The following is a 26,983-nucleotide window of genomic DNA, read 5'->3' on the forward strand; positions in this document are numbered from 1 at the left end:
TATAGCTTAGGACAAATCATTTTCTGACAGACAAATGGCGGTATCATGTGTATTCATATTGGAAATTGAGCAATTTGTTTGTGTGTCCAAGTTGGCAAATTATTTGGGTCATAGCCCAGCTTAGAGTTCAACGTGCTTAAGCCTTCTAAAATAATTCAATTCAGCAGGACTATGATCTTAGTATTCTGACTTATTTAACAAGTCATCATTTCACCCTATTGGGCCATTTTTGCAGCCTTTTCGTGTATTTGTGCAATTGTCAGTGGTGATGCCTACAAGTAACATTCTGTAAAGCCAGCGTACATTTGTAAGAAGAATGCTTCCAAATAAACATTTATTTTTACAACCTAGTGCAAGGAAAGCATTTAATTATATGTGTGATTCATCATCACATCATTCTATAGAAACAACTATACATACACGTTTGAAGTCTTAACAGGATTGGTCACATAGGAATGCAATTGGGTATTAATCTATATTATGTACAATCTCTCTGAATATAAAACAGTATTTTTTCCATCTGATACAGATTTTTACAACCAAGTATAAATTAGTAGTTACATATGTTCATTTTTTAAACTTTTATATTTAAATGTAAATTTATACTCTGCTTTTAAGCCATGAGGCACCCAAAAGTGACTGACAACCAAACCAGAAGCTTTACATGGGAAATGCTTTCATGTACACAGAGGAAAATCAGTTTTGCCCCGTTCCTCTGCAGCCACCGGTACCTTCCAAAAACTGTGTCCCTGAGGGTTCCAGGACCCTTAGAGACATATTTTTATATGTCACAGGTGGCTGCAGAGGGAAGGGGCAATAGCCAGAAACTGCTGCTCCTCTTCATATATGCAAGCATTCCCCACACATAGTTCTTAGACTGGATGTAGACAAATTATTAAAACATATAAGCATATCCTTTATGTTTCTCACAGCAATACAGGGATAATCATGATTAATTGATCATCCACATAAGCTAAATACTTTGATATACAAATTTAAATGTTGATAACTTTTAAAAAGTAGTCAATGTATCAATTCATTTTAATTGAAAAGCTCCTGCACAACTGGGAGAACATTCAAAGGGCACTTCAGTGTCATGACATGCTCAGTGATTCTCATTCAGCAAGACAGAGCTTCACAGCAAAATAGAATACAGCCACTGTAATCATAACATTACTCTGTTACATGGACCTAGCAGAATCTGCATGGGATGTATAAACAATGGAAAGATACAGTAATGGCAGCATTTTACTAAGGAAGACAATTGCTGAAGAAATTTCTCATAACAACCCCATTGTATGTATGAAATGAAAGTTCCAATTTTGAACAGGCATGATTGAGTCAGCTTAACCTCGGGTGTGGAGGGAGAACTAATGTAAGTTTCAATATTTTATCAGTAAGAATGGCTGCTGTGAAAGTAAGGTTCAAGCCACAGTCTGAGGAGATGACTATATTCCAGAAAGTTCTTAACCATACATTCAGGATGAGTGGGCAGGGGTGGATAATGTACCCATTATCTACATCATGGGTAGGCAAAGTATGGCCAGAAGGTTGTATCTGGCTCATCAGGACTTTTTCCTCTACTAAATTAGCTCTCTGCCTTTGAGAACAAGCAGCCCTCAGGTGCAGTGTGTCGCTGAATGGGCTGGGGAGGCATTACAGTACTGCTGCTTTTCCTTGTCTTTTCCTTAATTCTTTTTCAATGTACATTTCCTCTCTTTTAAAAACACAGTTTTTCCAAATGGTTTTTTAACAAAAATTCTCGCTCATGATCATTTGCATCAGGTCTTGAATTACTGTACAAATCCCAGGGTAGAAATTTTTCCTCCAGTGTAATTTGATTTAACACTACTTCTCTTCACTCAAACATGCAAATACACCCCATATTTTACAAGCCAATAAATTTCATTCTTTTACATGTACCTCGAGTATTTGTAAGTTAACATATATCAAAATTAGCCAATTTACTATCGTGCCGTCACAACCCAAAGTCCTAATGCCACATTGGCAGCCAAAAGTGTGCTGCCAGCGAGCAAAATTAAGAACCCCACAAGTTCCCTGTTTTGTTTTTCGACAATCAACGTGCTAAGCGTGGCTTCCAGGAAAGAGTTCAATATCCATTGGCCATCCAAAGCGAAGCAAGGGACTGCATTAATTACAGCCAAGGCTCCAGAAAGTGAAATGAGGTATCTGGGTAATAAAAGTTAAAGGGCATGAACAACACCATTCTTTTAATAATACACATGTTTAGAATGGATTATGTTATAAGCTTTGGAACAAATAATATTTTACCACAAAACTGCATTAACATTGTTTTCATTGCCTGCGTTAGAGTATGTCTTGACAGTTTAGAGAGAAAAAGAATTCATTTCTTCCGACCCTCCCTTTGATTTTAAGTAAAGGTCAAACCTTTAAATTGTTTACTTGAACTGGGCAACTGTGACCTGGAGTTGCCATCAGCTCTTTTGGTGGTGACATGGGACTGGACCTTCTCTGTGGCTGCCCCAGGGCTTTGGAATGCACTCCCTGTCAATATAAGAACTTCTTCATCCCTGGCTGCCTTTAAACATTCCCTTAAGATTATAGAAGTCCTTTGGGGACAAGGGACTACCTTATTATTTTATTTTTCTATGTAAACTACTTTGAGAATGTTGTTGAAAATGGATATACAAATATCCGTAGCTGTAGTAAAGATGGACTTTTTTCAATTATGAAAGACTTTCATAAGCATAAGCTACACTCTAAGTTACTTCATGCTTCCTTTTACATCTTCAGGAAGGCATCTATCCTGCCGTCCTGATATTTGTTTAAATTTCAATTTGCTTAAATTGAATGGTATAATCCAACCATTCAAAAGCACGCAACAAACCAAAAAGAATTTCAATCAGTTTGGCAGGCCTAATATGAAAAAATGATTTGAAGATCCAAGCAAATGCGATTCTGGATAAAAACAGGCTCTTAAAAAAAAAAAATACAGATGGTTGTAGTCCTGAAAGATTCTTCTACATATTCGCAAAAGAGTATATTATTTCTTATAACCTACATAAATATCAAAGGATACTTGCAGAATGTCTCCATTACCACAGGCAGATCCAAACTGAGAAAGTTGTGTCGAGGTACAAAACTGCTGAGGCTCACTTAAAGCAAGATGATAAACTTGTTATGAAAGTGAACATCTAACACTGCACAACAGAAAGTTTTTCCAATAACCATTATGGCACACAGAACTCTCACTTTGTTTTCCAGACTATTGCCAAGACAGCCAAGTACTATTAAAAGTGTATGACAAAATCTTTTCCACTACCTCTCCTTTCGTGGCTATGTAATCATAATGGTCTGTACTCTTGAGAATATTATGACTAAACACATGATGTACTTGTGACCACTTATAATCGAGCATCAGTAGTCTTTGAAAATAGTCTAGATAATACTCTTTTCTGAATATCAACATTGTGATTATGAGGCAACAGCAAACAGATTCCATTCTAACTGCACTCATTGCATTATGCTCCTAATTAACATGGTACCAAAGTTTTCTCTCTCATGCTAGGCAGCCCTGCAAGTCTAGGGAATGGATACAATACATTTGCAAGGAGAGTGTAAGTGTGGAGGACTAAGTATTGAGGACTACCATATTTTAACAGATACACCCTGCATATTGGTATAACTTGCACCTCAGTACACCCCGCAGAAAGCTAGTAATTGTGTTTGCAAGATTGTGCATAGCCACTGGCCTGCCACCAGCAAAGAGCCACCTCCGCTGCCCTCCCAAGGGAACCTGCCACCACCAGCTCCTGTGCCAATGCCACTCCTCTATGTGGCTCTGAAGGCCCCTGAAGAGGAGAGCTCTGCGTGCTGCCTTCTCTGCTTGTCACTGGTGGCCGCCACCTAGGAAGAGTGAGGCCATCATTGCTACCACTGGTTGATGTCTAGCCTGCTCTTCCTGCTCCCAGCACACTGGGGCTTATTGGGGCCAGCACTGCAGAGCAGCATGGGCCCCTCAGAGACTGTGTGTAAATGCCAAATGATCTAGTTGCTCACCCACCTGCCTACCCTGCAAGCAGCCCCTTCTCCACCTCTTGAGGCCCAGCACCCTGAGGCCTACCCACCCAATGGGGGCGGCGGGGGGAAACAAAAGTATAACCCACGGAGTGCATGCATGGAAATACAATACGTTTTTTCATTCTTGTAGGAATTCTGATTAAGCATCATCTCTACTCTCCAAGATCTGTTTTTAAATAAATCTCGAACTTAAAGATACATTGTGAAAATAGTTTAATATTTCATCCCCCCATTCAAGGAAATGAAACCTAATTTGAATTCAATTTTCTGTCCTAATGAGGGTGTAGTTCCTTGAGACAAACTTTACCAAGATATAATGATTTACCCAAGTGGTGGGAAGAGTTAAGCATGAAAGAACTATTGAAATAACAAATGGGAGGTGATGTGAAGCATTTTTATCTAAACACTTGGCAGTAACATAGTCAGACAGCTGAACCATGCAGTTTTCCAGTATTCTCCTGACTCTACTTAGGGCCTGTTGTCAGTTTATACATACTCAAGTATAAAATAGATATCTGTCCCATCAAATTAAAAAAAAAAAGGTATGCTTATAGAATTAGGTGGGTGACTTAAAAACAAAATTGGAAATAGTGGTCCCAATTCTTGCTAGGTCTCCACTTCCAAGCTGTTTTGTTTTTAAAAAAGAAACATATACTTAATTCTGCCCCAAAAAGGTATCACAATTGATGACACACAAAAAAGAAGAAGGGGAAAAAAGGTGAGAATCTTCCCTTTTACCTTGTCTAAGTCTGTTATTACTATCCCTGTTTGTGTGAGAGAAGACAGTGAATGCTGTTAGTTTCAAGTCAATTTGAAGTCAGCTTCTGATGGATAGTCTAGGTTCTAAGAATCAGGCTGAAGAGCCATCCACTACCTAGTAGGGACTAAGGCACATGCACCGTTTGTGTGTGATCAAATACAGATCAGAAGGCTGGGGGGAAAGCCAGTCAAGATTAACCTTTGAGCATATTTACATACTAGATTTTAATTTTAACACTCTTTCCCCAAATCATACAAACCTGTATACTGGAGATGCAGTGGATGACCTAAAAACAGCATATCAATCTGAGGCAGATGTTTCACCCGGATGAGTCTAGTTTGATTTTCCAAAGATGGTGTCACACACACACTTGGAACAAAGTCCCTCTGGCAATCCATATTAGTTCGGCAAAGCTGGCTGGCCTCTATCGCTTTTCGCACTGGTAAACAGGCATACTGGACACAATGTTTAAAATAAAAATTGAAGTAGGCTATGAACATTCACAAGCATACTTTATTACATCTGCCTTTGTATACAGAAAGTGGCACTGCACTAAGTTAGATGGAAAAATGGGAAAGGTGGTGTTAGTCTGATTTTTCAAGTGTACATGCAGTATTCCATTTATTGTAACTGCTCATAAGACAACCAAATATGAAGGGGGGGAAATGTACATTAGGGATGTGCAGAACCAGTTCAATCTGCCCATGTTGTGTATTCATGGATCATCTTACTTATAGGTTGGGTAAAGTGATGTGGGTTTTTATTGTCATCAATTTTATTGCCCTGGGATGGAAAGTTTTCAAAATAGTGAAGTGTAAGCCCAAATCTTATAAGATTTAAGAAGTAGACCATCAATTTCTTAAATCTTATTTTATTGGCACATCTCTGTTTTGTCTTCTAAGCAATCAAGCAGTGGGGCAAACAATCTCCTGGCTAAAAGCAGAGTTTAATGCAGTGTAGGCTTCTAGCATCATTTCAGTTTCTCAAGTGATAGAGTACATGCGCACACGGGTACCACTGGATTAGTATTTCAAACCAGTTTTAAATTCTGAAGCCAATAATTTTGGGGAAATGTGTTTGTGCTGTACAAAACTGACTGTTGACACTTACCAAGTGACTGTTCAAATTATTACTGTATGCAAAACAAACATCTGTGAGGCTGTTGTTGCTACAACATTCAACTGTGCCATCAAGTCTTTTAAAACCTAAAGAGAAATGCAAATAATTAGATTTTCAGGAGATCACAGCTTACTGGATAGGTAATCTCAGAAGTAAAGAAATGAGGAACTCGTTTACTGGATGCATGGCACGGCATCCCATGGGTGTTTCTGGCACTGGGGAACAGCTGCATACTTGTAATACTTGCACAATGGCCAGAAATTGCATGAATGCAGCTGTGCAATGGTTTGGCTATGGCGCAGCTGCATCCTCACAGTTTCTGGCTATTGTGCAAGTGTTATGAGCATGCAGCAGCTTCAGTGATGCCGGAAATGTCTGTGGGATGCTGGCCAGCATGTCGGTCACTGCATCTGCTCTCTTCTTGAAGAGAGCCAACATATAGCAAGAAACTGCCGAAACTGCTCAAATAAATTGCACTCCAACAATACTATTGAAGCCAAAGTCTACTCTGTAGCACATTTAACATAACTATTAAGCCAGCCTTCCTGAAACACATCCAAGACCAGACAGAGAGAAGGAACTGGCCAACATCCAGACTAACATTCTGTCAGTGGAATGTTGCTTCTACAAATGGAAAGTCTGGATGTCAGCCACTATTTTTATTTATGGTGCTCTATCGTTATTTTGTTTTCAAACCAATTCTCCTTAATAAGGCACCTTGCGCATTTATAAGAATGGCAAGGTATGATATAAATTCAAAAAGAAAAAAAAGATAGTAAACAATAACCAAACTTGGAAATTAATCCTATGCATGGTTACTCAGAATTGTCCCGTTTTCATATTTCTGTCATATGTACAAACAGTTGTAGCCTAAGTGCAACCACACAGTGTATACAGGCCAGGGGAGATGTTTTATAGCATGCTTCACTAAGGATAAACCAAGAAGCAGAACTACATGAACAGGGTACAGAACAAGTGGGTGGATGAGGGAGGGGGATAAGAACAGGAGAGTCAGAGGAATCAGAATCTGTTCCCTCACTTTGATCTTTCCCATCTTGGACCATTCTAGATTGTTTAAAATCCATTAGCTTCAGCCTGGGTTTAAGGGGTGGAAATGAGGAAGAAAGTTATTATTGAAGTTACAACATGGCTGAGACCCCATAGGCCACCACCTCCTGAATTTGCTAACTTCATCTTTAATTCAGTTCATTCAAACACACTGGCTGATAGCCCAACCAACACAGCACTCGTCAAGTAACGTCTACTTTCACCAATCCTTCCTACTTTCTGCAGCCCACTGTGCCTCCCCAAAATATATCGCTGGGGTCTGCAGAACCTGCAGGACATATTTTTAGGAGATACAGAGGACAGGGAAGGATAGTTGAAAAGGGCGGGGGAGGGTACTCACCCCCCTGCCGCATTTCCCCTGCCGGCGCTCTGTAATCTTTAAGCCCCTCGGGGCAGCAGCGGTCCTCCCTGCCACCCCGTTCCCCCCCGTCGGCCAGAAGTGCCTGGAAGTAGCGAACGCGCATGCGCCCATCGTGCGTGCACACGGCAGATGGGCACACGCAACAGGCACACGCGCGCTCACTACTTCCAGCCGACGGGGGGGGGGGAAACGGGGTGGCAGGGAGGAATGCTGCTGCCCCGAGGGGCTTAAAGATTACAGAGCACCATCGGGGGAAATGCAGCGGGGGTATGAGTACACCCTTCCCCACCCTTAAAGTACTAACCCCGCCGTTATCGAAGTATCTTAGTGCACATCCCTATTATGTCTGTAGTTAAAAATGGACTTTCTGACATAATTTAGTTTTTGCACGACAGCTTCTTTCATACAGATAGAGGCCACATGAAAGGAAAAGCCCATAGCAAAATATATTTGTATGCGACCAATTATACTTTCCATTTTGTTCTATAAACAACACAGACAATCTTTACACTCTGGGATGTCTGGCAGCCGACATCTGCAACATTTCTCACCTTCTCTGCCGCATACTGGAGATCAGCAATAGCTAAAAATGGGCAAAGTATCATCTTCTGCAGTTTAAGAAAACAGACAATAACCACATGGCCTAGAATTACGAGCTATTACTCTGAGATGGCAAAAAGAACCCAGTACCAGCACAACTGGAGTGCACTCACTGGGATCAGACTTCAGACACACTGATGACACAACAGCTCCCACTCTCAATGCTAGTCAGCTGCTTGTCCTCCTCTCTTCTCTCTCTGGCAATACATCCTCAAAGCATGGATGGGGAAGGGGTGGTAAGGCCCAGAAATAGCATTCCCCAAGCTATTTAGAGTCCTGCAAGCTTAGAAACAGCTCTACAAGCTCAGACCATTATTGCACAGCAGTGACACTCCCTATAATAAGCAGAGCAGAGGGAATTAACCAAGCACCTTTTTAAGATGGTGATTCTCTTCTGTTTAGCAGGGGGAGGGCAAGTGGCCCTATCCAGCCACAGCACAGCTCCAGTGGCTGTTGGTGGTCTCTATCTTATGTTTCTTTTTAGAGTGTAAGCCCTTTGGGGACAGGGAACCATTTTAATCAATTCATTATCTATCTATCTATGTATACTGTCTTGGGAACTATTGTTGAAAAGCGGTATATAAATATTTTTAGCAGTAGACTGTACTGCAGCAGCTAAAGCAAACCCATAGGACTGGGCTGCCCACACTCACAGTTTTACCCAACTTAAGTAGATCTTGGAGTAAGCATATAGGCATATTACATACACACTGTCATCAAGCTACAGAATTTGCTACTGAAAATTCAGTCTGAACATTGCCAAGTCTGAGGGAATGGGTTAATGACTGAAGTTACTAAATGTCCTAGAGGAAATTCAGTCAAATTTACTGTAGAGGTCAAGAGGAAATCGACTGTTGCTTAAACATACTATATTAAGGAGAGGAAAATTCACACATAATTTCCATATTTGAAAAGAGTTGTGATGTGGAATAATGTATCCTAACTGGAATGTGATCATAAATAAATGTAATCATTAAGATAACCACAAAAGTAATGGCTTCAGTCCAGGCTATTTGAGAGAGTGCCTCTTTTGCCATAATCCCTGCCACCTGCTATGATATTCTGGAGAGGTCTGGTTACGGTTGCCACCAGCTCGTTTGGTGGCGACCCAGGACCGGGTTTTTTTTGTGGCTGCCCCAGGGCTCTGGAATAAGAGCATCTCCTTCTCTGTTTGTTTTCAGGAAGAACCTTAAGTCCCTCCTGTTCAATCAGAATGAATTTTAATCATTTTAAAAAACTTGTTTCAATAATTGTATTCTATTGTTTCTATTGTCATGTATTTTAATTGGTGACTTAAATATTTTAAATTTTGTACACTACCAAGAGATAAACATATCAGCAAGTATAAAAATATGATAAATAAATAAATAAATAAATGGAAGTAGGTTGATGAGCAGCAGCAACAACATCTACAATTTAGAAACAACTATACCTCTAGAGGGGAAGCTGAGCTGTTGTAGGACTGCTGTTTTTATGCAATAGCCTGTTTGCGGCTTCCGAGAGAGCTCTCCCAGGCAGGAATTCCAGTCTTCCACACTTTGAACTGAGCAGTCTTGCAAATTGGTAACAAGATCACCAACAAAAAGACCTCTGGGCCCATTAGCAGGAGAGTCCTAAAAAACAAGAAGAATATTACACTGAGAATCATGCATGCCCCTATCCTCAATGGGTCCTGGATCTTTTTAATAGACTCTTGCCATGCTTTCTAAGGATACAAAGGAGTTAACGTTCAGTCTAAGGCGCAGCACCAAATAGGAGGGGAAACTGATAAAATATGTTTTGGAAAAGTCAAACAGTACCAATAATAGATGCTATACTCAACACAGAAGTGACAGTTCCAACCAGAATTATTACAGTGCTCCGACAACAAAAAATTACTTCAGAAATGGACTATATATACATAGGCTGGATTCGCATGCATGCTCCTGTTACTGAGACTTCCTGGCAACGACGGGGGCAGGGGCGGCAGGAAGGAACGCTGCCGCCCCAAAAACTTCGATTTAAACTGCAGCGCCAGAGTGGGAAGAGCGGCGGGAGGGGTAAGTTCTACCCCCCCCACCCTTAAAGGTTGACCCCCCCTCAGTGCCGGACCGTGCCGCGCACATCCATGCACATCCCTAGTCCTTATCCAATTATGCAAAGGTAGTTTTGACTTCTGACCCATTATTCCCTCATCTTATAGGTTTATGATAACTAATGTTATGATTAAACCAACATTGGTTGTTTGGATGTGTGTCATTGTAGCGGATTAAAGCCTTTATCTCAGAGCAGCTCATGTGAGGGGGGGAAATGCTGAATCATCTCTGGTGAGCTGCCTGGCTAGGTTTCCCCTAAAAATAATCTATATTTCCGGTAGAATTAAAATGCTGCCGCCGCCACCCCTCTTATCGACAGAGCTCAAACCTCCCTGGGTGCAGGGTGGAATCCCATGGAAAACTCTTTATTTTGCTATTGGATAAATACAAAAAAAAAAAGCCTTCCACATGTAAGCTTACACGGGATGAGAAAAACTGATAGCTGCTGAGCACTTGAGGACATGTTTACACCAGAGAAACTTCCCTTCTTTTACTGAGTTAAAATCCCACTCTGAGGGGCTTGCAAAAAGTTTAACAGGAAAAAAAAACCTTTATTCAAAAGGCTACAGAAATGTCTCAAGCTTCAATTAGGTTGCATTTGAGAATGCTTAAATAGTTACAGGGTCTTTTTCAATTACTACAGACTGGTTCTGTTTGAGACTTTTAGAAACAGTTAAAAATACTTAGTTGCAAAAATAGGTTGTCTTTAGGCACGCTTAAATGTTTACAGAGGCTTTTGCAATGCCCTGGGTGTGTTGAGCATAGGCTAGTGTTTCCTATTTCAATTATGTTGCAGATAAACTATAATAGAACAGTATTCAGAATATGCAGAGCAAATACATACCAAAAAATATACATTCCTAATGCACAGTCTGACTAAACAAACTGTTCCCTATGCTGAATTCCCTTTTCCTTGAACTCACCCAATTCTTGATGAAATTCTAGCATCCTGCAAGCCTTTCTTTCAAAGATCTATAGAGTTATTCCATGCGTGAAACCTCCATGCTGACTTCGACCATGAGGGAGCAAAATTCCATTGCCCCTCACAAAGGCAATGCATTCGCACCTGCTTCTCTCCAACAGAGAACACCCTTCTTGTCCCCCAAATTCCCTGCAGGTCCCACCTCTCTAGGTCCCACCCACTTGGTGTACTGATTGGCTGCCCTGGAGTTCACCAGCCTGTCAGTCAAGACAAGGCTTCACTCTCTGTTAACACTGTAGAGGGAGGGGAGGCTGAGTCATATACTTGGAACAACATTTTCTAGTTTGACCATGAATGTAGGGGCAGGGAGGGAAGAAGGTTAATGAAACTTGCCAGACAATTTATAACAATTTCATCCCACCCTTCCTGAGAAAGACCTCAGGGAAGCACATGTGATTTATCTCTTATTCTTCCCACAACCCTGTGAGACAGTAGCAGCTGGTGAGTGCCACTCGGGGAGGGGGGAAGTGAAAGCGAGGGAATATAGTTTTAAAGAGTGGTGAACTTACCAGCCACAGGTACTCGGTATGCTCTGAAGGGCAAGGATACAGACTCAGCATCCTGCAGAGAGGCTATCCTGCCCCCACTGCTCAATTGGCCACCGCACATGCACACAGTCCACTCCCTTATTTTTTGGTTTGTTATTTAATGTGTGCTTTTCATCTCATGTTTTAATGTGTTATAAGCCATCCAAAGGCATCATCTCGTACTGCGCGGGAGATGGCAATGGTAAACCCCTCCTGTATTCTACCAAAGACAACCACAGGGCTCTGTGGTCACCAGGAGTCGACACTGACTCGAAGGCACACTTTACCTTTAAGCCACCCAGGAAACAATTTGTTATGGGGCAGCTAACAAAGTTTATTTTTTATTTATTTATTATTATTATTATTATTGTTATTATTATTATTAGAGGGGTTAGCACAGCAGGTTTGTAAGGAGATCAACTGAGCAGCAAGGGTGGAGCAGCCTCCCCACAGGATGCTGAGTCGGCTGCCCACACCCCACAAAGCACAGCAGGCTGGTTGGTTTGCTCAAGCTGTAGTTAAATCTTACATTATCATGTAAAAGTAAAGCATACCCTTCCGAAAAGGAAAGAAAGTGAAAGAGTGTTTTTCAGAGGCACTTTTGAGCTCTCTAGATACAATTAAAGCCAAAATAAGTTTTAATTTTTGAAAATAAATAGTTAAGGAAGGTTCTAGACTGTCCCCCAGCACGTAGCATCAGGTATCTTTAATGCTACATGGGATTTTCCCTCAAATTTTAATAGACATTAGTCAGATTTAACTAGATCCATTTATGGCCCACATTATTTAGATGCATGACCTCAAACAAGTCTCAACTCAATTCCAGTAACGGAATTAATTGGATGGCTCTATGTTAGAAGACAACAGAAGAAGTTATTCCAGGTGAGATGTTTAACTGCTATCCAAAGTGGTAGCACTCCAGTTCTCTGAAAGATATTGGATTACTACACCTGCACACTGAACAAAAAGTCAGAACAATCCAACATAATCTGATCCAACATTTGGTTTGTTAGAATTGCTAGAATGCCCCTTCCCAGGCAGTCAGCTGGGAAGAAGAGTCATAATTGTGTGAGAGCGAGCAACGAGTCATAATTGTGTGAGAGCGAGCAACGAGTCATAATTGTGTGAGAGCGAACAACGAGTGCCAGTGATGTTACTGCAGCACAGGTACTGTGGCTGGCAGTGGATTCTGGGTCAGTGATTTATTTATTTTTTGCGGGGGGGGGGCATCTATGGACTGTGTTTGAAATGTGTGTACTGTGTTGGGAGGGACAGATTCAGGGTTTCAAAACGTATTGCAAATTGCAATGCAAACTTGTGTGCCTTCTCTGTGAGTGCAGCTTGTTCTGGCTATGGGAGAACTCCAAACATCCATTGTTCCCCATGGGTAGCTCTGACGGACACCAAAGTGGTTTGTGTGGTAGAGCATGACAGGTGTAACTACCATCAAACCCACAAAAGAAATGGGCAAGTGGGAGATTTTAAACAAATGTTTAACCTTTCCCCAAAACTCCCATAGGATCCTATGAGGGTTTGGAGGAAAGGTTTATTATTATGCCCTACACACAACCCACTTTGGTTCTCTCTGAGCTACCCATGGGGAATAATGGAGTGTTTTGAGTTTCTCCATTGTTCTCTATGGCCAGAATACTCAAAAACGTTACGGGGTTTTCCCCCCGTCAGAACAACCTGTTCAACTGCTGCTTCGATGAAACATTTCAGCCATCTGCATTTGTTTCAAGCTCAAAACAAAGACACAAAATCTATTCCATGCACATTCCTAGTGCACTGCTGCCAGGAAACCCATGCCTCTGCAGGTGTCTGGGGACAGGGATTACCTGTCTAAGGAGGACTGTTCTGTAACTCAGGATCCCTGTGATCTCAAAAAGTGGCCTGAGGACCATCACCAATTGAGAAATAGTATCCCACAGCACAGAAAGGTTAGTGAGAGCAGGGCATATTCCATTTCCTTCTCTTCTTCCTCATTCCTTGCAAGTCCCAAATAGTACTACACAGCTTCTCTCCCAGGCTTCATGGAGCCCCTACATTACAATATTGTGGGAAAGTGAAAGTTGCCACCCGACTCAGAGCCCGACACTGCCCGGCCTGGCTTCTTGCCCTACGCTCACCCTCCACCCCACCAATGGAGGTGCTGCTCCTCGCTCATAAAGTACAATACTTTATTGTGGGTCCCCTCTTATAAAAAACAACAACAATCTTTGGGATACTCCTGACCCCCCCCTTTAAAATACAACAGTTGTACTCATCCCACAGGATGGACTCCAGTGATATCTGTATAAGCAGTAGGGCAATTCATTGTGCCAGATCAGACAACTATATTAGAATTAATCTGACACAACTATATGTCAAATATTAGAATTCACTTTCATTATGTTGGAATGGATATTGGAATTCTCCAAATTGTCAGATATCTTTAAGAGCTTCTGGAAGCCAACCCATGTTGCCAAAGTGAAATGCCTTACTTAGAGGACACTGAGGACAGGAGTGAAGACTTTTGGAGTAACAGATTAAGCTGGCCATTAGCAGTTCATCATATCAGTGGTTCATATCACAGTGCTTCACAGTCAGATAGCCCCAAATCTAAGAAATGGAGCAGGAGGAGGGAGTTCTCTGGAGGTATGGGCAGGTGGGAAGGGAGAGAAGGGTCTCCTTTTCCATTTCTTCTCTCCCGAAAACTCACCATATAATCCAGGGAAAGTTAAGCTGCATGTTAAGTACCCACCCAATCCTAATCTCCTCATTCCAAGAAACAATACACTGTTAAAGGCTCAAAATGGCCCATTTCCTCTCTCCCCTTTACTTTTTTCAGTCCTCTGTAATACATGCACATTGCATAGGTCCTGGAAGCCACAAAGTATACATCCTTCTCAGACATGTACGTGTGTGTGTTTTAATCTTCTCTTAGCTGTGGGAGGCTTCCAAATATACAGAACAGAAAGCACTACCCTATTTGGGGGGAGCCAGATTTCACTTCAGAAAATAGAATTTATTTCAGCTAAATTAAATGAAAAGATCTTCTTAATACACTTAAGCCTAGGCCAACAATATCTTCCTGTAAAACAGACCTGATCCAGATGTAGTTACTCTACATTCTTTAACCGCTTTAAAATTTGGCCCATGTCCTATTTATATGAGATATTATGGAAATGGCTTACCATCACAGGGATATGAAAGCCACATTGATGTTACCAAGAAAGCTCTATTTTAGCTTACATTTTCTGCCACCAATCTGGATCACCGTCTGTTATATTTGGTCAGAATTCTACATACAGAGAATCAGATTTGTCCAACTGATAGTTAAACTAATTCTATCTCAACCATTTCCCCAGGATGGAAAACATGATGCAGCAGGATATAAATGTTTTGTTTTTTAAAACAAACAAGAGTGGGTGTTAATGCCATTCCCCTTCTGCTTTTTCCATTAAACAATGCTGTCCAGGCACTTAACAGAGACAATGGCCAATATCCAAACTAATAGTGTGGAGATGCTCCATGCAACCTACTTCCACTGCATTTAGTGATGCAGAGTCATGCTGGGGGGGGGGGGATTTTTACTGCTCCCTGGTACTCAGAAGTCCTTCCCCAAGGGCCACACACACATCAGCAGGAGGGGCATCAGTGATAATTGTCCCCCCATGTGTGCAGGGTGACTCTGCATGACTAAAAGCCACAGAAGCCGTTTGCACACCGCACCATTCGCCAGGAGGTTAGCCAGTGACCTTCCACTTGTTATAAGTGCTATGCCAAGTCCACAGCGGCCTGTTGGCACAAACAAAAACACACTTCTGTGCATGCATGGTTGGCGAGCAGAAGAGAAGTGGCCAACTTTTCCTTTCAACAGCAGCCTCTCATTCATGTTGTTCTGAAGAGCTCACTGAACGTCTGTATAACGTTTCAGGTGCCTAAAAGCACACTATGCATATGTGGATCATCATAGGCAGTACTTCGGAACCCAGCCATTATGAATAAATTAGAGAGAGAGATAATATAGAAATAGCAGAATTAAATTCAGTGCTACTGGGGGGAAAATCGATTATTGTTTCAGAATGCTTCAGTACATTTGAATTGTTCAGGTAATGTGGAAAATGTAGCAATGAATAACATAGTATGGAAGAGGGATGAACCATTTCTCCAAACCCAAGGAGAGTCACTAAGTTCCCAGCATGTATGTTGCCCTTGGCTTCTAGGCAGGAGAGCAGGATGAATGAATAAATAAATAATCTTAGACCAATATCATTGTCTGATGCTTAATAAAACACATACAAACAAGTACTTTGACATTTGAAGCATAGCAAGAGTATTTTTCCCCTACTGCAAGTATGCCAAAAGGGCAGCTGCTATACATATCAGCTTCCTAATCAACATATTTGTGTAAAAAAAGTAGTAAAATTTAGACTATCTTTTAAAGTGTTATACATTCCTTCCCCAAACCTAGAAACTCCAATGGCAACGAAACCCATCCAGCAATTGAACACAGACCCTGGAATGTGTGAAAAGTGGCATAGGTAAGCAGGGATGGAGTGACAGGCAGTTTTCCCCAAGCACTGGGTCATTTGCTGCTCTTACCTCTGCGACTTCAGTGACAAGTGCCCCAGCACTGGTGTAATAAAATGGAAAAAGAATGGCTGGCAGTAGGAAGAGAACCACAAGACTTCCAACTCCAAGCACAAAATTATGCCAGACTCCTACAAAGAGGGGGGAAATTAAGATATTGACTATCTTCACAATTAATAGCACACGAAACAGAATCTTACCTCTTAACATGTTAAGACTGGCTTTTCACCAGACTAAAATGATCAACTGCTCAGCAGAAAATAAACTATACAAGTTCTGCTTCATGACAATATAAACTGAGGTCTTAAACGTAAGTTGGGATGCACGTCAGTGTAGTTCCAAGTAAAGAATGCACAATGCAACAGTACCCAAGAATACAAGAGTGAATAAGGACTGATGCAGCCTACAAAACAAGGAGTCAACACTGCTATCACAATAGGTACGATCTCCAACAGTGATGAGGTATTCCAAAAGGCGAGACAGTATTCAGGGCCAAACCACATGTGGCATTATCTATCTATCAAATGTGTATGCCACCCCAAACTTCTCTCTGTGGACAGCTCGCAACATAAAAAAGTTAAAACACAGAAATAAAAACCACAGTTTAAAACCACAATTAAATTATAACGCTTGGGTGAAAAGGTAAGTCTTTAAAGATTTTGTTTAAAGTTGTCAGAGATATGGAGGCTCTCATCTCGGCAGGGAGTGCATTCCAGAGTCTCAGGGCAGCAACAGAGAAGGCCTGCACCTGCATAGCCACCAGACTATGTGGTTGTAGCTGCAGATGGACCTCTCAGGATGATCTCAGTTAGCCACATCATTAGCCCTACCATGCTTGCTTTTATTTATTTAATTAATTTATTATTAAATTTCTATACCACCCCATCCAAAGCTCTGGGCACTTTACAAAACCAAGACAAAATATTATCATTTTAAAAAATCAAACTTAAAGCCATATAAAACCTGCAAAATTCAAACACAGTTTAAAACAGCTAAAGCAATTAAAACAGTTTAAAAACTCTGGAAGGCCAGACCAAAAGTTTTAAGGGCTCTCTTAAAGGCCAGTAATGTTTCTAAACCAAGAATTTCTATGGGGAGTGCATTCCAAAACCCAAGAGCAGCTACAGAGAAAGCCTGGTCCTGAGTCGCCACCAGATGCACCGGTGGCAGCTGGAGACAGACCTCTCCAGATGATCTCAGCATGTGGTGGGGATCATACAGAAGAAGGTATTCTCCAAAGTAACCTGGACCTAAGCCATTCAGAGCTTTAAAGATAAAAACCAGCACGTTGTATTTTGCCTAGAAATGTATCGGCAGCCAGTGCAGCTAAGAACAGGCATAATATGGTCTCTCTTGGTTACCCCAGAGACCAGTCTGGCTGCTGCACTTTGGACTAATTGAAGTTTCTGAATTACGTACAAAGGCAGCCTTATGTAGAGTGCATTGCAGTAGTCAAGCCTGGAGGTTACCAGATGGTGCATCACCGTTTTGAGATCATTCTCTTCAAGGAAGGGACACAGCTGTTGAATCAGCCAAAGCCGATAAAAGGCACTCCTAGGGACAGCCTCCATCTGAGATACCAGGGTGAGGTCTGGATATAAGAGCATCCCAGTATGCATACCTGTTCTTTCTGGGGGAGTGTAATCCTGTCCAGAACAGGAAGAATGATCCCATCCCTCAAATTCTGATCCCCCACAATGAGCACCTCTGTCTTGCTTGGATTTGTTATCTCTCATCCAGCCCAATACTGCCTATAGACAGGCATTTAGGAAATGGAATACCATTACTGGTTGATAAGGAGAAACAGATTTGGGTGTCATCAGCATATTGATACCAACCTGCATCAAATCCCCTGATGACTTCACCCAGCAGTTTCATGTAAATATTAAAGAGCATTGGTGACAGAATGGAGCCCTGAGGGACTCCATATAGCTCCTGTATGAAAGAGCAACTGTCACCAAGCACCACCATCTGAAATCTACCTGAGACATAGGAGCAGAACCACTGCAAAGCAGTGTCTCCTATCCCCAACTCCCCTAGCCAATCCCAAAGGATACCATGGTCGATGGTATCAAAGGTTGCCAAGAGATCCAAAAGAACCAGCAGAGTCACGATTCCCTGGTGAAGGTCATTCATCAGGCCAACCAAGGCCATCTTAACCCCATAGTCCACCCTAAAGCCAGTTTGAAATGGGTCTAGATAATTGGTTTCCTCCAAAACCTTTCAGTCATCTTGCCCAACCATGGGAGACTGGAGTTATATGGCCTATAACTATCCATCACCGTGGGATCCAAGGTAGGCTTCTTAATAAATGGTATAACTACTGCCTCTTTTAAACAAGGGGCCATTCTGCCTTCCCTCAGTGATGCATTAATGATGTCAATTAGGCCAACAATTTCACTACAAGATTAATGCTGCAAACTTGGCCAATGTTCCCAAGAACATTAGGCTGCACTGCCCCAAGTAGCTTGTCCACATTGTCAGGAGTCATATATTGAAATTGATCCAATCTAATACTTCAAGAGATTTCTGGACACCCCCTTAATAGACTCTGCAGAAATAGTGGAGTCCAAGTCAGACCAGATAAAAGAGATTTTATCTGCAAAGAACCCATTAAAAGCATTACAGAAGAATATAGTAACTGGGGGCAGATTTAAAACAGATGGAGCATGAATTCCTCACAACCTGGGATAACTCTTCTGAACCTGAACCCAAGGAAGCAATTGCTTCTTTACTGCATTCACCACCACCACATAAGCCTTCAAATGGGATTTCTGTGTCCTGTCAAATTTGAGCCAAGTTCTCCTCCACTCACATTCCAGTCACCTACCTTGAGGCTTCAGTCCCTATAACTCTTCTATGGGGCCATCAGTGAAGTAGTATGGAGGGAACACTTAGGAGAGATTGTGTCTACTGCCCTAGTGGGTGCCCCATGCCACCAAGGTATCAAAAGAACCAACATTAAAACCCACTAAGGCTCTTTGGAATCCTACTGGATTCAGCAGCCTTCTTGGGAGGACCACCCTAACAGGTCTACCACCCCTGCAGGGGTGAATTAAAACTGTGAAACCAACCTTAGCCAGGTGGTTTGTCCATGACAATGGGGAAACTACAGGATCCCCCACCCAAGGAACACCCTCCTGATCCAAACAAAAGGCCAAATCAAGTGTGTGGCCAGCAACACGAGTTGGTCCTGAAACGAACTGGGATAGGCCCTGTAGTGGATTACAGCCTTCGTCTTAGAGCAAGCTCACGTGAGGAAAAGAAATGCTCAATCATCTCTGCTGAGCTGCCTGGCTAGGCTTCTCCTAACTATTTTGTATTATCAGTAGGTTCAAAATGCTGCTGCCGCCACCAGCCTTTTTGTCTACAGAAACTCTCTGGGCTTGGGATGGGATAACCCAGGAAAAAAACTCTCTTAATTTGGCTCTTGGACAAGTACAAGAATCTTCCACATGCAAGCCTACACGTGAAAAAACTGATACCTGCTTAACTTTTGAGGATGTGTTTGCACCAGAGAAATCCCCCTTCGCTCCCCATTTTCCTGAGTTAAAAACCAACTCACAGAGGCTTGTAAAAAGAAAAGAACGAAAATAACCAGTTTTATTCAATTACTGCATACTGCTTCCCTCCGAGGCTTCTAGCCTTCTTAGATACACTCAAAAATACTTAGTAGGTTACAAAAATAGGTTGTCTTAGGCACACTTAAGTTTATATAGAGATTTTTGCAATACCCTAGGCAGGGTGGGCATAGGCTAGTGTTTCTTAATTACGTTACAGGTAAACAATAATAGAACAGTATCAAGAATATGCAAGAGCATACACCCCAAAGAAATATAACAATCCTAATGCAAAGTCTGACAAAACAAACTTTTTCCTAGACTAAACTTCCCTTTCCCTTGCACTCATCAAACTCCTGATGAGAATTCAAGCTTCCTGCCCTCCTGTCTTTCAAGGTTCTGCAGTTATTCTCTTGCAGCCAACCTCCATGGCCACATGTCCTCCTGCGGACCTCCAGCCTAGCTTTTCCCAACAAAGAACTCCCTTCTTCCTGGCAACTGCTCTCTAGGTCTCACCCTAGAGAGTGTGTGCTGATTGGCTGAGCCCTGGAGTTCACCAGCCTGTCAGTCAAGATAAGGGTTCACATCTGGTTAACTCTTTAGGGGGAGGGGAGGCTGGTCACTACAGGCCCATAGTTGTCATGATCACTATGAACTCCTGAGCTGCACCAGACAAGCCAGCCCCAAAGTGGATATTGAAGTCCCCAAACCCAGCCTAATTTCTATAGGTGGGGAAGGCAGAGCCTCCTTACCTTGCCCCCTTCCCTCTTATACTGGCTTTTACTGGTGCAAACAACACACAATGAGTGCAATATGGATCAGGGCCATGGTGGGAGGCAAAGGAGCTTCAACCCTACCCCCACTGCAGTACTGATCCAGATCACAAACACCCAAGGGCACACTATTTACATAAGAAAAAAGGTTCTCATTGGCACCAACTAGAGCATGTTTATATATAAATAACACAAACTGAGCAGGGTGCACAATCTGCCTCAGGAACATAGCAAAGGAGTAGCATTAAAGCCCCTCCTGCATCACAGTCCCTGGACTGCACCCACCACCACCACCCACATATTGTTTACACCAGAATAAGTAAGCACACTAGGGCTAATGACACAACTAATATGAATTATTCAGATGCAGAGTTTTCTGAATTACTGATATGGGTCACGTAACACAGCAGAGATACTAGATAAGCAGAATTCTTAAGAAATGAATAAAAAGGCTTCATAGATGTGCCACAAGTGTTTCCTATGGGTAAACTATCAAGCCCCCAAAGAGAAGCACCAATATGAAAATGTCATGTGTAACCCTACCCTACCTTTACTAGGAGGAAACTCCTATTGAAAGCAGGATTAGGCCTGGCCTACACATCCAGCAAGATTAAGTAGCAGAGCAGACTGTACTACTTCAGACTATGGATGGGGCATGCCTTTTTAAAGCCAACTTTCCAGTAGGTTTATGAGATCACCCGGCATTCCGTGTGTGTGTGTGTGTGTGTGTGTGTGTGTGTGTCCCTCCCACCACCATCAACTTTGCAATGCCTGGATCAATATGAACCAAATTGGGTACAGTTGTAGGGACACCTCAACAGTTTAATTTGTGATGATGTCATCCACCCCAATCCAAGATGGTTGACATGTGAATGTTTGAGGTGTAAGAGGACTAACTTGTGAATCGCCTAACCAATTTGAACCAAATTTGGTACAGTTGTAGTGAGTGACACACAGGACACCACAACAGCATGATTTGTGATTATGTCATCCACCCCAAATCAAGATGATGGGCATGTGGATATTTGAGGTGCAAGTAGGCTAACTTGTGAACTGCCTAACCAATTTGGACAAAATTTAGTCCAGTTGTAGGGATAGTGAAAGGAAGGCAGTTATTACTAGAACAACTTGTTTTTTTAATGTTTTCACATGTACCAAGATTGCTACAAGTGAGGGGAGAAATGCACACCAAATAGAATTTCTATCCCAGATCACGTCCTGTATTTATTGATTTGATTTGTATACCGCCCTTCCAAAATGGCTCAGGGCGGTTGTGCTTGCTTTAAGAATGCAAAGTTTTCTCTCTTTTTAGGATCAGTCTGAAGTGACACACTCCGTTCTACCACCTCAGGACTCTTCTGCCTCATTCTGCTGAATGTGAGGGCCAGGCCTTACTGAAATCACTATAAGCCTGAGCTGGGAAGTTGGTGGTTCAAATCTCACCTCAGCCACAAATTCACTTGGCAGTCAAGCCTCTATATTTCAGACTCAATCTGGCCCCTGCCCCACATCTGTATTACAGATACATATAATACTAAGCTACCTTACAAAGTGATTGTTAGTGTATAAGTGAAGCATTCTGAACCCTTCAAAAATGCTATAGAGGCTAAATATTCCTATAATTTATTTGCAATATCAACAGAGCTTGCTTCCAAGTCAGTGCACTAAAACTGTTGTAGTAAAATAGCTGAAGTAGTCAGGATCTGTATGGCTACAATTTTACTTAGTAGCCTTTTCTGTATAATTTTGCAAACACCACCAGCACCAGTATCCAGGAAGGTATATAATTCTGCCTTTCCCCCCATGACATAAATGTGTATGTCAACACAAAGAATCTCAATCATTGAGATTGATGCCCTAAAAAAATCTTGTTGAATGTATAATTTTACTTCAGATTTCTACAAATGAATTATTGCAGGAGACAAAAGGAGATAAACACAATGAAAGGGGCTTGCTTCGTGTTTTTACGTCACAATCATATCTCAGTTTTATTTCTTGGGATTTCCTTGAGGGATTGGGTTTGCCATGAAGACAGGCAGACAAATCAGCCTGTTTATAATTGTGTAGCTAAGGATTTGTCTAAATTTCCATTACTAGCTTGCTTTAATAAAAAAAGGCTTCTCCTTGGAGCATTTTAAATCACATCTGGCTTAAACTAAACTGGCACATAAATTCAGCCAGAACGCTAATCCTCCTCATTCATAAGTAAAATATTCACAAGGGCTCAAATTAAATGGGTGACTGAGCCATTTTAATTTTCTATTTGAGCCATCACAACACAATTTTGCATTTAACAGTCTATTTCAATTAGCAAGATAGATTGTGCTCTACAATAATTCCTCCTGTCCCTCGCTCCTGGAACTATTGCAGTGATAGAGTTCTTGTACTGCTAAAATGTTATCAATGCAGCAGAATTACAGTGCTGGCATTATTCACACCACACAATTTGACTGGCTTCAGATTACAGATCCTAAAATATTAAGCTAGCTAAAAATAAAAGTAATAAATGCTTCTAAGACAACATTGAAAATTAGTCTTCAAGGAGTGAAGAAAGAAACATAGCACAATCCAGATCTACAAGCTACAATAGACTCCTTAGTCTTTTTCTCATTGTTTTCCACCATGCAATTAAGTAGGAAGAAACACAGGAACATTGGATTTTCCCCCACCTTGTCTATGTGGAAGGTGCAGGGAACTCCCCAAGTGGAACAGTAACCTGCTGCACTCACACTAATGTCTCCACCTGGAATAGCAGTGGGTGGGAGGCTGGATATGGAAATCCTAGTAACCTGCAGCAGTTCATGATCTACACACACATTCTTTAAGGCTGGATCAGATAGACTCTAACTCATACCACATATGGTTGAGCAAATTGGTTTCCAGGGTCAGTAAAAGCCTGCCACTCCCAATCAGAAGTGTTTCTGTGTGTTTTTAATGGAAGGCAGTAAAAGGAAACAAAAATGGTATATGTCCTCTTTCCTCGTGTCCTCTGAACAGCCACATTTATGGGGTATTGCACTTCCATCAGTGGGACACCTCTTTAAAGGTTAAAATTCTATAGGTCCCTCCCACACACACCTGTCAACACGAGCTAGTTTGCAATAGCTGAGTATATGGGAGAGGGCCATCACTCCAAACTCCTCAGTTCTTTTCAAGACAACGCTACTAAAATGCATGAAAACAAGTCAACCTTAAACACACACACTTTATCTTAAAAGCACATATTAGGATAAAATGTAAACCACCATTAAAATTCAGTAAAGATACAGGTACTTTTGAAAACTTTTTTTAAAAAGATACTGCAATGAGGAAGGGCAGGTGGGCTGTAGAGGGCACTCCAAAACAGCAGTTACAGGTAAGTACAACCCTATTTTCCTTTGATTCCGGTAATCATGATGGTGGTTATCGTACTGCACTCAAAGCTGAATATATCCAGCAACATTTATATTCTTCTTTGTGGTGGATCAGCTGGCAAGTCAAGAGGACTTAAAATCCTGGACCAACCCAAAGAGTTGTCTACCTGAGCTCTGAGGATGCTAAGAAATTTCCAGGATTGGCTGGTAGCATGGTTAAAAATAGCCATGAAGCTGATAATCAGATCTCACCATGCAGAGAGTTACACATGACCTTGATGAGGTCAGATTTGTGCCTTTCATGCAGCTGTAGGTAACCAGAGCCAACCCAAATCTACCCAGCAGAATTCTTCCTTGGTTTTCTGCAAGATGCCAAGCGTTCAGCAACATAATTCTTAAGCTCCTTCGCAGGGTTAAAAACCCTACTGAACATGCACTTCCACTGAAAATAATGGAGTGAGATTAAGGATTTGGGGTGGGGTGGGGTGGGGTGGGAGGTGCAGTTGAGTTTCTGGATGGTGGTTACCCTTACTCTTCGGAAGAGGAAGATTCCTATGAAAACACACCCTCCACTCACAGTGATATTATCTGCCCCATTTCTCACTCATAAACATACAGTTACAAGGTTCCAGCCCACTATAAAAGCACAGCTCATTTTTCATCCAGAAATTACATTACTATTTCTACAAGAACATGCTTAGCACATGGACTGGCCTTTTCACTTTCGGATTCAGTCTGCAACAGTGAAATGTTCAAAACAAAGCACAACACAGAAATTGTGTTCGAAGAATCCCAAGTTATTTACCTGCACAAAATATTCTTAGCTGCTGGACTGGAGAAATAAGTTGCAAATGTGTGGTGAAGAGATCAACAAATGCCCCCGGATAAACAATAAATATAAAAATTCCAAAGCCATTAAACCGAACCTGCTCTCTAAAAACAAAAGCAAAGAATTTTTTTTGCAAGTCCGAGACTGGTTAGTGTAAAGCAATAATGTTTATAACATGAGAACACAATGGGGTGTTTTTTTTTAACAGTAACTTAAATGCATCATATATACTGTATACTACTGTACTATCATAAACACAAGTTGTTGCTTACAGTGAAAATATAGTTAAAGATAACAACGCCTCCTTAATTTGCAATTGTGGCAAAGATAAGAGAGCAAACAATTTACTTCCTTCTCACACACCACACAGAAATTTGAGTACTTCCATGAGTCTAACAATAGATGACCCCAAACATATCTACTTAGAAGTAAATTCTACCAAGTTCAATGGGACTTGTTCCAAGTATCAGAGCAAAGAAATGCAGCCTTTGATAGCTTTCCTTCTTTCAGCATGGTGCACTCTGTTTTTCCAGTTCATGCACTGTTAACCTTTCCCTTCTAGGTTTACCCACATCCATACCATCAGCTAAGCTATTCAAGAGTTAATGCAGACCTAGGTTTCTGTTTACAGAGTGCCTATCATTTAGAACGCTACTGTCAGAGCAACAGGAATTGATCATAGCACTGGTCTGGAGGGGTGGAACTTTCCTAGGTAGTTATGACCTATGGCTGTCCGGCTACGTAATGGTCCTATCAGAATGCACACCTGGCTGCTTCTAAATGGCCAAGTAGGTTCTGAGCTTTGGTCAGGCGGATGATTTAGTTTTCATTTTACATTCCTGCTTATTGCTCTCTGAAGCCCTTGAGAGAACCAAAAGTCCTACTCATCCCACATCCAATCCTGGCTTCAGTCAGCCTTAACCAATATTCTTTGATCTAGGAGTCAGCCCAAAAAATTTAAGAGCCAGACAACAGAAACTTGAAATAGTTACCAGATTTAAGGTAGTGACGGAAATTATGAGGAGAGTAAACTGGCTTTTCTTTGAATGTTACAAGTAACAGAACAGAGACAGGGCTGTCTGGGACAAATACACTGTTTATTAAATAACTCTACCTCTCAATATCCTAGTCTAGGCACCATGGCTCCCTGGCACCTGGGATCTGTCAAGCTCTGGCTTGGGTCATCATCCACACAATGAGGCGATTCACAAGAGCAGCAGAAACCGAGTCAAAGGAGCCCAGCCTGCTGGGTGTAGCAACAGGAACCGCACAGCTCCTGGTGACAAGCCCGCCTATATGCCTCCCCCCCACCCACGAGGTTAGCAGAGTGAGTGCTCCACTAACCCCGTTTGTTTGGTCATGTGTCTGCTGTGGCTGCTTGTAGCCATGGTGGACACACTTGGATGGGGGGGGGGGAATGTGGAGGGGGACCCCAGGAATACACTGCACACTCATGTAGTGCATTTCTGGGGCTCCGGGGGCCTTTACAGTCTCCTTCAGTGTTTACACCTGGGGCTTACGAACAGTGTTCCCTCCAATAGGGATTCCTAGATGTTGTTGACTACAACTTCCAGAATCCCCATCTGAAATGGCTTTTGTTTGGAGATTATGGGAGTTGTAGTGACAACATCTGTTAGTAGGAACACTGCTTAAGGAATGCAAGTGCTTTTAATTCCAACATCAGTGGGTGCAGGGAAGAGGATGGACGGAACAGAAATCGAATTATTAATAATAATAAAATAATAATAATAAATACTGAAAAGATGTGGAGCTCATTATGCTCAAGTGTGCGAATGGCAAACTTGATGTAGAACCCAGTGACACCTAAGTGCTTGGTACTCAAGGTGGCCACACACACACACAATTACTTGTTGTGTGCATCTGTATCTAGTTCCTATAATTTAACATTTCATCCTCACCTCAAACTTTAACGAAATTCTACACAAGTCCATTTTACTCTTATGAAGTATTCACCTGTAATTAAATCACCTGGCATATAAAGCTTTCTTGGCATGTCATAAGAAAAAAGTGGATTGCATTACCGAATAGCTGCCACCCCATGGCCAACTTCATGTATGACACCACTGACGAGGATTGCTGTGAAGAAATAGGACAGCTGGCTGATGGGAAGATTTACACCTGGCACCTGTTTCCAAAGACACAAGATGATGCAGGATAACAAGAGCTGCAGAGACAGATCCTTTTGCATCCTGTTGTACAGCTGCCTAAAAGCCACTTCACAAATGACCATATTCCTTTATGGATAACAATTCCATGTACAAAAAGCATTAACTCCTTGTATACACTAGAACATACAGCGAATATTTAGTGTCTAAGAT

The 26,983-nt window shown here is 41.8% G+C and overlaps 1 protein-coding gene across 3 annotated transcripts in view; it reads right to left on the minus strand.

The window, feature by feature from the left end:
• Positions 1-300: 300 nt before the first annotated feature.
• The window catches only part of MBTPS2 (membrane bound transcription factor peptidase, site 2), a 35,057-nt gene continuing 8,374 nt past the window's right edge, over positions 301-26,983 (minus strand). For 2 of the 3 annotated variants that reach the window (XM_053306147.1, XM_053306148.1), the window contains exons 4-11: positions 26,687-26,790; positions 24,621-24,748; positions 16,142-16,260; positions 9,403-9,583; positions 5,933-6,027; positions 5,082-5,277; positions 3,062-3,137; positions 301-2,190 (exon numbers count right to left, since the gene is read on the minus strand). In XM_053306147.1, the coding sequence (XP_053162122.1) occupies positions 1,968-2,190; positions 3,062-3,137; positions 5,082-5,277; positions 5,933-6,027; positions 9,403-9,583; positions 16,142-16,260; positions 24,621-24,748; positions 26,687-26,790 (1,122 nt within the window). In that variant the 3' untranslated portion in view covers positions 301-1,967. The remainder of the gene's footprint in view (positions 2,191-3,061; positions 3,138-5,081; positions 5,278-5,932; positions 6,028-9,402; positions 9,584-16,141; positions 16,261-24,620; positions 24,749-26,686; positions 26,791-26,983) is intronic. The other variant, XM_053306149.1, reaches the window with a different exon arrangement.

Source organism: Hemicordylus capensis, chromosome 3 (genome assembly GCF_027244095.1).
Source record: "Hemicordylus capensis ecotype Gifberg chromosome 3, rHemCap1.1.pri, whole genome shotgun sequence".
NCBI classification, from domain to species: domain Eukaryota; kingdom Metazoa; phylum Chordata; class Lepidosauria; order Squamata; family Cordylidae; genus Hemicordylus; species Hemicordylus capensis.